The sequence below is a fragment of the Austrofundulus limnaeus genome, unplaced genomic scaffold (genome assembly GCF_001266775.1).
Source record: "Austrofundulus limnaeus strain Quisiro unplaced genomic scaffold, Austrofundulus_limnaeus-1.0 Scaffold2059, whole genome shotgun sequence".
Taxonomy (NCBI): Eukaryota; Metazoa; Chordata; class Actinopteri; order Cyprinodontiformes; family Rivulidae; genus Austrofundulus; species Austrofundulus limnaeus.
Genome location: NW_013954461.1, coordinates 1 through 12,983, shown reverse-complemented (window position 1 = coordinate 12,983; position 12,983 = coordinate 1). Strand labels below are relative to the sequence as shown.

Below are 12,983 nucleotides of genomic sequence, written 5' to 3'. Positions count from 1 at the left end.
GTTTTAGAGAATGATAAAAATAAAGAAATATGAAATTGTATAATGTGAATCAAAAGCTGTTTGAGAAGGAACTGAAGCTTTTATTTTGTTTTGTTTCTTGATTATTATTGCTTGAAATTAATTTTGAAACAAAAGGGACAGACATAAGATTTTTTTCTTTCTGCCTTCTTTCATTTTAAYTGTGATTTGTATTTATTTATTTGTATAAATGAAATAAAGTCTAACAAATCTAAAATATTATCGTCTGGTTTATATTCAGCTGGAGGAACTGAAAACCCAAAGAAAAGCTGCTCCCATCAGTTCACCAATATTTCTGCATGTTATTGAAAAGGCAGCTGATAGGATCAACCTGTTCGATCACTCTGACAGGTAATATTTTCTTAGATTAAATCAATTCAACATCACTTAATCTWGGAAACTTAATCAGGGGAACTATATTAATAAAAAAACTGATCATTAAATGAGCTTCAGCTCTGGTGAAACTCCAGTACTTTTTATTACAACATCAAGAATGAACGGATGAAARGATTTCAGCTCAGATCCCAGATCCTAACTGTGTCAAACTGTCATCCAGGCTTAAACCTGGAATGTTTGCGTCCTGATAAAACACTTCAGATGTGTCAGTGAACGCCTCACCACAGCTTCCAGTCTCATTTTAACTGGTTAAGTTCTGATGTTCGTTCCTCCTCTGCTGAACCGGACGGCCTCAGAAGGTGCAGCTGCTGTCGAGCTGACCTCCTGCTCCCCGTGGATCAAACTCTCAGCTCAGACTGGAACAGAGGCAAAAAGAAACTTCAGGAGAGAACGAGGAGGAGGAAGGCAGGAGAAAGGGATGCTGGGAGGGAGAAGGCGTAAGGAGTCGGAGCTCAGGAGCACACGGAGGAGTTAAAACGCATCACGGGGAGGAAAGAGCCYCGATGACGCACAGAATCTGAACAGAAAGGAAGAAAAGATGCAGATGAAAACAGGGGTGGGAGGCAGAAGTGGCACAAAAGGCTGAATGCCCAACATCCCAGAATCCTGCTGAGTCAGCATTATTTATCAGAGCTGCAGATTTARCCGGTGAGTCACCTCGCACGTCATTTAATGCTCATGTTATCACCTTTACACTGTTCAACCAAAGACTGGAACAGTGGCTGCGAGGTCACAGAAACCGTTCAAGAAAAACCTCCAAGCAGGAAAATACAGATGTGGATTTAAAGATGACACGTCCTGCAAAACTCACWGTTTTAGCCGTTAAATACATTTTGTTYTGTCCTWTGAGTCTCTAGGACAGYGTTATTCAACTAAATCACCCCGGGGACCACAGTTACTGCAGGTCAGGGGCAGAATATCCAGCAATTAAAGCCATTATATAAATAAACTAAGTATTACAGAGATCTGTTACCTTTGAAATAGTTTATTTTGCTGCATTTAATCATGAATACAACATKCAGGATCRGATAAAAGTAGTAGTAATTAAACAATATCAAAAACAAAATGAACACTTTATGCCTCCTGTTCAACACAAATATTTTTGATATCGCTGACTTGCCAAATTTTTTAACCTTTCATAGTTTTATATTAACTGCTTGTAATTTTAACTGTGTTGAGTGTTTATAGAAATGTTTTTACCAGCTTGCAGCCACGATTCTGACATTTCTGTAGATACCAAACATGTCTATGTCCAACTAAAATAACTTTTAGTAATTAAAGTAGAAAACCGGGGGTTTGGGCTTAAGAGATGAATGAGCCAATTGGCGGGCCGAACTTGGGTCACTCACAGGCCAGATGTAGCCTGCGGGCCACCAGTTGAATAGTTCAGTTTTCTCTATTTTCTAGATGTTTTCTGAACCATTACGTCACAGTTTTTTCAACAAAACTACAAAACAAGGTCTGGATTTACCAAGAATTTCATTCTCCTTTGGTTCTGGGTCAGACTCTGGTTCTGGGTCAGACTCTGGCTCCAACACGTAAGGCTGGATGGACAAGTCTTCCCTTGTTGACATCTTTTATTTAAAAATAAAAAAGTCTTTGTACAGCTGTGTAGTCGTAAACCCCTCTATCAAATTAGAATGGACCGGTCTGGAAGCTGGAGGGGGGCGGAGTCTAAAGCACCTTGTTTAGATTTAAAGAAACAGTCTCAAAACGAGTTAAGAGGGGCTTGCGGAGTTACAATAAGGTGCAGTTCCACTTTCTATAAACTCAAACTYAATGATTTCCATGTGAAAAAGAAGGATTTAAAAGCATGTACAGGTGCTGGTCATAAAATTAGAATATCATGAAAAAGTAGATTTATTTCAGTAATTCCATTTAAAAAGTGAAACTTGTATATTATATTCATACATTACATACAAACTCATATATTTCAAATGNAAGTTTCACTTTTTAAATGGAATTACTGAAATAAATCTACTTTTTCATGATATTCTAATTTTATGACCAGCACCTGTATGTTTATTAATTGCAATTATGGATTCATGTAAAGAGGTTTTGTTTCTCCACAGACCAGAAAGGAGTTTTTTTGTGTTTGGTCTCCTCTGAAAAGACGTTTCTGTTAGCAGAGTCTCTCAGTACAATAACCACTCCACAGTGCTTTATGCTGCTCTTCATTTGTAAGTTACTTTGGATAAAAAGTCTCAGCTAAATCGATGTAATGTGATAAACACACACGCACACACACACACACACACACACACAGCATCTGTTACTGCATCTCCAACCACTGATAGATAAACAGCCGACCCGCCCATGTGAAGAGGAAACTGTCTGCCAGAGCAAAGAAAAACAAACTTAACTGAAATAGATTTAGTTCGGGTTAACTTTCACTATTTTATAAATGATAAATAATCAAACACATATAGCGCCACGGCTATAGTTTAACTGGTTTAATGGAAAACATTTAAACTTAGAATTCACCTGAGAACCTGATGCTAAAAAAATAGCCCATTTTGCTTAAGAAGGAATTAAATAAAATAGCAAAATACAAGAAAAAGCGCAGCGCTGTTGTGGATTGTTCTCTGGTAGATGTGCATGATTAATAAGGGATTATATTTGGAGTTTTGACTCCTCTGACTTGGACACATGAGACAGAACAGACGTACGTCTCGTATCAGATGCCTCAGAAGAGGATCTAACCCATTTATACTGGCCCTGTTTAGCTGGGGATGCTGCTCCAGCCTGCAGGGGGATGAAAACAATATTTGTGAACAAACAAGATGCGTCTGTGTGTTAAGAGGTGGGGGGTGTTTTCCCACCGGGTCCATGTATTAGCTGGCTAGGCACAAACAGGTTGGTGCTTCTTTAGTGCTGACCACGCTAATGATCGTTGTCTTGCTTTGAACTTAATTACTTGATGAGGAGCAGCTGTGCTGTTTGTGTTCTTTCAAATCCTCATGGAAGAAAAATAAAACAAACAATTGGCAGAGAAGTGGCCAAACTCCAACCTTTATGAGCCAGATGCACGGGATGGATTTACAGAGAATTAAAGATGAAGGAAATCCCTGGGGATTTGTTTTATTTCCTGTTTGTTGTTGGGGATTATATAGACTCTTGTTGAACTGAGGCCTGTTTTCAGCTCCTGTAGAAGTTTATAATAACACCTTATTTAGCCTTACTTAATCATTAATAAATGGTTAGTTAACATTAAAATCATAATTTATTAGGAATGAATCGTACTTAATAGGCTATAAATTAAAACATGCATTAGTGCTGCACCTAACATTTATGCTTTATCAATCGTCATAAAACACCTCTCATTCCCATATCGAGCTGAATCAGATCAGAATAACTGATAATTACTTATGTCCATGTAAACGTAGCTAATAGGGGTGCAGCAATACATGCACCGTATTTTTCGGACTATAAGCCACGACTTTTTTCCTAAACTTTGAACCATGCGGCAGTCCGGTGCGGCTTATACATGGATTTTTTTCTTCAGCCACCAGGGGGCTCTTATGCTCCATTTGCTTCAACCACTCGCTTCAAAAAAAGAAAGGAAAAAACGAAGAAAAAAGCGATGACTTCCAGAGCCGACTGTTGTACCAGGAAGCAGTGATTTTAAAATAATCAATGGCCAAAAACTCATAAAAGGGGATAAAACAGACATTTTTCACGGTGGAATCTGACTGATGAAAACTTTGAGCTTAATCCAAGACCAGTTTGTGGATAAACGTTGAGTGAAGAGCTGCAGACTTTTTTTTCCCTCATTGCACTCCCCGGGGAAGGAATCCCATGCAGTGACGTATGCTGGAGCGGGAGGGCTTTCCCAGCACAGCTTCAGAGCCAGCATTACCCCGGGAGGACAGCGACACAGAAAGCAACACTGAACAGATACCGCTGTGTGACGCAGCTTTTCTCAGCTTGTTTAACTCCGACACTGAAGAGGAGGACTTCGATGGTTTCAGTGCGCCGGAGGAAGATGAATGAGACGTTTCGTTGATGTTTTGTTGGATCAGAAACTGTTAAAGAAAACTCCCAAAATAAGGTCAGTTAAATGAACCGTATTCCTCCGAACTTTAATTCCTAAAGGTTTGCTTTTTATGTTTTGATGCTGAATTCACTTTTTTGACGGCAAATTTGGGTGTACTGTTTTTTTTATGTTGGGGGTTGCGGCTTATAGTCCGAAAAATACGGTACCCGTATTGAACCGTATTGAACAGTGCTGTATTGAACAATACAGATTTTAAAAATTTACTTTATCAGCTTGTCTTCTGAAGATGCTCTGTGTTGAAGGATCAGTGGATCTGTGTTCGACTACTCCACCTAGGCTGTATTTTTGAGCGCAGATCCACAGAAAAACTTGCTGTTTCAGCAACTTTTAATTTAAAAACTGTACTTTTGAGGTTAAACAAATGTTCATAATTAATTTAAATAAATTACAAGTTAAAAGGGGCATGGACATTTCTCTTTTTTTGTATCGAAAAAATATCGAACGGTGAGACTAAAGTATCGAACCGAACCGAACTGTGAATTTGCTGTATCGTTGCACCCCTAGTAGCTAATAAATGTTTTAATTTATAGCTTTAGTGTGAATCATCCTTAATTAATGATGTTTTCAGAGTTACTCATTTATTGATGGTTAAGTCAGTCTAAATAAAGTGTAGTTGCTGTTTGTCATCGATCGTCCTTCTGTAATAGAATTTGATTCATTGTAACTTTTCAGACATCGTCTCTTTCAGCTCTGCTGCTGCCTTGCTTTACGACATAGAGGCACTTCGGTGTGGGCTTCTTTCCGTCCCCCTCGCCGCCTCGTCCCTTTCAGAAACCCCACCGAGGCGTCTCAAAGAGCATCTCTTTGAACGAACGTTCAGATTCGCAGCTTGAAAAGCAACAAATGAATCAGAAACATCAGTTTTCTGAGCTCCTCTCTCGTGTTTCTGCGTCTCTCAGACGGCACGCTGTGGTCAAAGCAGCAACAAATCGCCATATAATTTTCCCCAGGTGGGTTTGTTMGTTTGTTTGTTTCCTCGTTGTTTATGGTTGTGCTGTTGCCGTGGTTACCTGAACAGCCAACTCTCGCTGTCTCTGACTTTGGACAGCGAGCGTTTTGTGTCTCAGCTGAAAGGAAGGATCAGAAAAAGTACAGCTCCCCTTCAAAAACCCAGCTCTCCTCAACAATCGCCGTGTTGCCTGGTAACATATTGTGTAAAGCCGCAGCCCGTGTTGTATTTAAATCTGGTGTTCGTTAATTCAGTTGGAAATGTCACTTTGTTCTGGAGCTTAACTAATATCTGTCCATCTGAATTTAAACGTTTTAAACATTAAATAATTGTTGGTTTTCTCCTTCTGAAACTATAGAACTGAAATGTTTTGTAGATTTAAATCTAATTTAAAGGATTATGTTGGTTTTTTTGTTGTTGAAGCTGTGAGTCAAGAAACACGATCAAGTGGAGACTTTAGATGATTAGATGATCCGTCCATTTTCTTCCTCTTATCCGGGGTCAGGTCTCGGGGGCAGCAGCCTAAGCAGAGACCCAGACTTCCCTCTCTCCAGACATTTGGACCAGCTCCTCTGGGGGAATCCCAAGGTGTTGAGAAACATAGCCCCTCCAGTGTGTCCTGGTCTTCCTCTGGGTCTCCTCCCAGTGGGACGTGTCCAGAACACCTCACCAGGGAGGCGTCCAGGAGGCATCCTAACCAGATGAACTACCTCAACTGGCTCCTCTCCACGTGGAGGAGCAGCGGCTCTACTCTGAGTCCCTTCCTGTAGACCGACCGGTAAATTCATCACAACAGACCGGTACAACGCCCGCATCACTACAGACGCAGCACCAATCCTCCTGTCGATCTCCCGCTCCATTCTTCCCTCATTCCTGAACAAGACCCTGAGATACTTAAACTCCTCCACTTGGTGCAGGACCTCCTCCCCGACCCGGAGACGGCACCCTACAGCCTTTTCCAGCTCAAGACCATGGTCTAAGATTTGGAGGCACTGATCCTCATCCTGGCCGCTTCACACTCGACTGTGAACCGCTCCAGTGAAAACTGGAGATCAGGATCTGATGAAGCCAATAGGACCACATCACCTGCAAAAAGCAGAGCTGTGATCCTGAGGTCACCAAAACGGATCCCCTCAACACCTCGGCTGCTCCTAGAAATTATGTCCATATAATTTATAATGATATAATTCATTTTAAATGAAATGTATTTCTTTAAATAATATATTTGTACATATTTTAGACATTTTTGCTTCCAGGTAAAACAAAACATCATCATAAAAACCTTAATAANAAATATATGAGTTTGTATGTAATGTATGAATATAATATACAAGTTTCACTTTTTAAATGGAATTACTGAAATAAATCTACTTTTTCATGATATTCTAATTTTATGACCAGCACCTGTATACATTAAGAGAAGCTAACAGTTTGAAAAAAACTAAACAAAATGATGATTTTTGGTTTTCAAAGCTGTGAAAGTTGACTTCCTGTTTTATTCCCATCTCCCCCGTCAGGATCACACACTTTAAATCAGCTCAAAGATAAAAGTGAGGCTCTGACGGCTGCAGGACTCCTTCAAACACACAGATCTGTTCAGCGTGGGGGATCTAAAGCAATCAGAGCCAATGTGACGAAGATGTTCGACAGCAAACGACACGCACGGAGATCGTGACGCTCCAAGCCTCTCGCTAAAATAAAAAAAAACGAGCACCGTCGGTAAAACGCGTGCTCACCTGCAGCGGGGCGAGGCAGAACCCGACCTGCGGCACTTCAGCAGATTAAACTGAGACTGGGGTCAGCTGGAAACAGAGAAGTCAGTGTGTCAGAGACGTCCGTTCACACCCGCTGTAATAAATCTCACCAACATGGCGGAGAGGCCTCCTGCCTGCAGAGGAGCCGGCTAATGAAATCAGGAGGCAGAAGATGAAATTAGAGCATCCTGTGAGAGTTCTGATGAGAGGGCAGAGTGTCAGAGAGACTTTGATTTAAAGGCGTAATTAAATCAAATTAAGCTTCTGATATGTTTATATGATTATATGTGAATGAAGAACACCAGCAGGTTCACGTAAAAACACAACATAAGGTGTTAGCAGATCAAACGTGTTTTTCTGAAAAGCTCAGAAGAATAATCAGTTTTTCTGGCTGCAGCTCAGCCTCCAGCAGCTTCTCTGAAGAGAGCCGAACCTCGTGACAGACAAACTTTAAATATATATATAAAAAAAAAAAATCAGATCAGGCAGAGGCCTGCTGAAAAACCTGGCCTTGGGCAGCTCAGGGTCTGAACAAATAAATAATCCGACAGCTAAAGTGCTAATTTTTGGTTTGGTCCACCTGAAGTCCGGAGCTGAATCTGTGGAGGGAGGGCGACAGAAAGCCTTGCACGTCACCCGCCACATGTTTTAAACCCAGAGCTAATGCTARGCTAACCTTTTAGCATGTGTTGGGTGTGACTCTCAGCTACTACCACAACTAGATTTAGCTCAGTATCCAGAAAGAAAATGACTGAATTTTAGCCGTTTATGTGTCAGCTGTTGCTGCCATCTTGGCTCTTTTTGCCTCCAAAAAACAGATGTAGAWGCTAGAGGTGCAACAACACATGTATCTGTATCAAACCGTACAGTACCAGAGGTTTGTAGTAACTAAAGTACATTACTTTGCTAGGTTTTTTTGAGATTTGTAATTTTACCAATTATTTTTTTAAATAGCTACTTTTACTTTTATTTCATTGCATTTTAAAGCTAAAAAAATATACTTTTACTTCTTTAATTTAAAATGTAACACCTAGTTACAGGTAAAACTGTGAAATTGGACCAAACTCATCATGAAAGGGTCTTTTATCTAAGACTTCTTTGCTTTTCAATTTTCTGAGCAATTTTTTAAACCAAACTATCCATGCAGAAAATAAGTGTTTTTTTTTTGTTGTTGTTTGTTTAGTTTTTTTTTTCATGTTTGAAACAGAAAAATCAGGAAGACAAAAGAGCCTGACTGGAAAAACGCAGCCACTGTGAATAAGTTGCTGTCATCAGGGGAAATATTGGCCACATGTTGCCTGCAGTCAGTTCATTTCCTCTCATAACAGCAGTTTTAGCTGCTTTGATTCCTGTGCTAAAGCAAAAAAACATAAAAAATGTTGATTAAACTAGCAGTTTAGCACGTTTGGCCTCATTTCTTTGTGTTTATTGTTTACAGGCACAATGTTGCAATCAAAGCTCCAACGTTGCCCTCGGCTCGTCAGTTTATCTGACCTGAGAATGTGTTCTTTTAAAAAAAAACATGCTAATTCAAGGGTTTTCTTTTCAAAAGAAATAAACAAATTAATATTTCTAAGTCAGAAAAATGAACACAAATAAAATAATATACTTGGAAGTAAAAGGTGGATGTGATTTTAATATGAAAGAAATAACCTTCAAACAGATAATTGGTAAAATATCTTGTATAAAATATGTTTTAGGTTTATAGAAAATTTAAATTATTCTTCTGTTTTATTCACTTTACATCTTAACCTTCTTCAGAATTGTTGCTAATAAAAATTTTTCACTTTTTGTTTTACTACCTTTACAAAGTTGAATATCAGGGTTTTTTTTCAACAAGTGAAAAGTGCTAGTTTGTTGCAGTAAAGCAAGTAAAACAATATAAAACCTAATTAGTTGCAGACCTGCAGTAACAGTTTGTAAAAATGTACAGATTAACTGTAACTTGGTTATTTTATCAGATTATGTTCAGAACGTTACAGTGTTTTAATTTAGAACAGCTGATAAACAATAAAAGACAGATTTTATGTCCCAAACTAAGCCATTTAAAGCTGCAATTTTCTGAAAAACAAGGAAGCCAAACCAGGAGGGATCTCCTGACTTCCTCTTCTATAGATTTATCTAAGTGAATAATGTAACATAAACGGCTTTGCTGTATCTCTGTCACATCCAGTCTTATGTCACTGTGGATCTGGGTCACCACCCCCCAAGTGTTTTCCACTGCTTTCATTAAACATTAACTGCATCTGAGTATATTTCTGTGTCTTCGCCTCTTCAAACTGCACATCAGTTGGACTGAAAATGAGAAAGCAGGCAGTCGGTATATTTTACCACTCCGCTTTTGTCAAAGACAAGGACAGTTTATGCTTCTTTTAATTGTTTAGGCAGGTTTTGTTCAGGCTAAAAAAAAGGTTAGTGTTTAGGCTTATACAACACCGGAGGCTTAGCAGAGCTGTTGTGATTCGGGCCTTTTTTCTCACTGTTAGAAGCTATAAAGAGGAAAGCATGCAGAAGAAAAGAAACGAGAATGTAGAGGGAAAGTTCTCACCGAAGTCACATACTGTATGTCCCGGCACAGCTTCGTCTCCCGCGGAAAGTCTGCCAAATCCAGGAAGTTGTCCACCACCACTTGGCCTATCAAATCATGGCGAGAGAACCTGTCAAAGTCGTAGACGCTGAAGTGCAGTTTACGGTTCGACAGCTCCGAGTACGCCACGGGGAAAAGAAACACCTCGTCAAACACCGGGTTGAGAGTTTTGCGGTGCACCTTGGTCTGGTGCTTGTTCTTGCGGTCGGGCAGCAGGTAGATCTTGACGTAAGGGTCGGAGGTCCCTGAGAAGTCCTTGGCGGGCAGGTCCTGGGCCTTGTGGATCTTCACGATCAGCTGCTCCAGATCGAAGTCAAATTTCAGGATGAAGTAAAGGCGGCCGCAGCTGTTGGTCCGACGGCCGTCTTCTGCGTCCACGGACCGCTGCTTGTACAGCTCGGGCTTGATCCGGCCCAAACCTGACAGGGAGTCCTGGCGCTGGAACTGAGCGGGGTTGAAGTCAGGATTGGACAGATTCATCTGACGGCGAATGGAGTTGTGCCTGAAAGATGGTTTGAACTTTGACTTCAGCTGATAAGCAGGTAAACTGATGCATCAAAGACTGGATCAACGTTTCAGGTAATACCAACCGTACAGATGATGTCGGCTCAGTAATCTGCCTCTGAACCCGGTCCCTGGCTAGAGTGTGGACCTGGTTTTTCTCCAACTTAGTCTGCGTCTCCAGTGGGATGTCGGGCGATGTGTGGCTTATCTTTAGGGCTGATTCTGGAACAGCCACAGCCGACAGGGGGCCCGGGGGCTCCTTTGCACAGCCATCCTCACTGTACTCCCTTTCCTCCCCATCCACCTTAAAAAAAAAGAAAAAACTCACCACACATACAAAGATATTCATGCTGCTGGTAACAGTTGGATAGAAATGTTACAGTGGTCTTTCCGGTGCCTCACCTTATTCATAACTCATACAAGTCTTGACAGTGTTTCTGACTTTTTGCACAGCTTACGTGCGGCAATGTGCCAAATGTATGTTAAAGGGCCTGTGACATGCAAAAAGTCAAAGAAAACATCCATATTTAAGATACTTGCTATAATACACATGTTTTTACCATTTATGTCCCATAATTGGCATATTTTCTTTTGAATTTTTCTCGGACAAAGTGAAACAGGAAGTGACATCAAAGGGGAACTCTTCAAAAATAAAAACTCTCTGGTTGGGAGTGAGAACGTGTTGTTTTCTTTATCTCTCTTCCAGAGGAAAATACACCTGGACCAGTCCTTCTGTGTTTGTCTGTGTCTCTTTCAGGTCCCCCTAACCCAGCCTGTCCTGAGCCTGCTTCTGGTTCTGCTGGAGGGTTTTTTTTCCAGTTAAAAGAGAGTTTTTCCTCTTCACTGTCATCACTGTGCTCTATAGACTGATTTACCTGTATTAGCTTTGTAGAGAGATCTAGTAGAGCAGGACTATTCAACTAAATTTCTCTGGGGCCACGGTTAGTGCAGGCCAACAGCTGAGGGGCCGAACATCCAGCAAAGTCATTATGTAAATATACCAAGTATTACAGAGACCTGTTACTTTGATATAGTTTATTTTGCTGCATTTAATCATGAATACAACATATAGAACCTCATGCGATAAAAGAAGTGATATTAAAACAAAATCAAAAACAATTGACACAAATATTATTTTTGACATATTTACCTCGCCACATTTTAAAACATATTTTATTTTTACTTATCTTAATTTTATATTCTACTGCTTGTAGTTTTAAGTGTCTTGGGTTTTCATTCAAATGGTTTTTACCAGCTTTTCGCCAAGATTCTGACGTTTCTGATACCACACATATGTTTAACTTAAAGGACTTATAGTAATTAAAGTAGAAAATCAATGGTTTGGGCTAAAGAACCAATGAACTTCATGAACCAATTGGTGGGCCAGATTTTGGTCACCAGTTGGCCTGATGTGGCCCACGGCCCTCCAGTAGAATAGCCGTGTAGTAGAGTTCTGCATGAAAGGCTAAATAAGGATTCAAATCATTTTAATTGTGATTTAAATCCTGAAATTATTTTTACTGAAAACGATGATTTTATTTTGCTGTGAAATCTTGCCAGGCTTGCTTTGGAACAAAAGGTCCGTACAGAACTTTGTAAGAATGGTACAAATTGTACAAAATACTGTCTGAGTTTGTTCCAAGAATCTGGATCAGACTCCAGTAACAAAGAATAAAATAAAAAAACAATTCCACAGAAAGACTTTAGTTTTATCAAAACAATGATTGAAGTTAAGACTCAGTTAAGTTTGACTTCTTTACCTCGGTGAGGACAGGTTGTTGGTCTCCTACCAGGAAGTGCGCCCCCTTCAGGACATCCGGGAGGAAGCGGCCGCTCAGCGGCACCCAGCACAGCTTCCATGACACGAAGAGGGAGACGCTGAAGAGCGCCAGACCACAGGTGGTGACCAGCAGGGACAACAGACTCACCGACACATCTACAGAGAGAGGACAGGTGCTCAGTGAAGAGGCGCCGCCGCTCTGCCAGGGAACAACTGCTGGCACAGACCAAACTACAGCGGAGCTCCAGGGATGACAGACTGTGTTTATTCTGAATTGTGAGTGAGAATTTTAAAAAAGTTAAACATTTTCTCCCTGAAGGCAAACTTATCAACAGCTTGATCAAAACACAGAACTACCTTCAACAGCAGAGAACGACTACGACCGGTTTGTTTAGTTATAAATGCACATTTACGGGCAATTTGTCAGAATAAATTTTGCTCGTATTGCTTTCTATTTCAATATAAACATTTATCTTTTTCATTACAGTCTTAGTGAAGCGTTGCAAAGAAAAGCAGTAATGAGACAAACATCAGACACTTTTCGGCATCATTAAACTTTTTCTTTTGTCGCAGTTTTTATCCTGGTGAAGGAAATTTCGTAACTGACTGACTAAATGTCAGATCCAGTATTTTAATTTTGCACATTTTGATCATTGCAGCCCTAAGGTTTAAAACAGAATGAGAGTTGGTGCGTGTCTCATCATGTGTTCTTCTGCCTGCACAATCAAAAGTTGGTTACGTTAACATCTGATGTAAAAGGTCACACCTCCAGGAGTGTAAACAGGAAGAGTGTGTGCTGCTGGAACTCACTCCAGTCAGAGACGAGAATAAAGTTTTTTTAGAAGAGATTCAACTACAATATTTATTCATGTATAATACAATCTCATGTATAATACGATCTCATGTATAATACGATCTCATGTATAATACGACCCCCC

The 12,983-nt window shown here is 40.2% G+C and overlaps 1 protein-coding gene across 1 annotated transcript in view; it reads right to left on the bottom strand.

The window, feature by feature from the left end:
- Positions 1-12,201, bottom strand: part of LOC106536968 (synaptotagmin-9) — a gene marked incomplete at its 5' end in the record, with an annotated part of 21,067 nt that extends 8,866 nt beyond the window's left edge. Inside the window, 3 exon segments of the mRNA XM_014034331.1 lie at positions 9,723-10,263; positions 10,352-10,569; positions 12,026-12,201. Coding sequence (XP_013889785.1) covers positions 9,723-10,263; positions 10,352-10,569; positions 12,026-12,201 — 935 coding nt within the window.
- Positions 12,202-12,983: the final 782 nt, after the last annotated feature.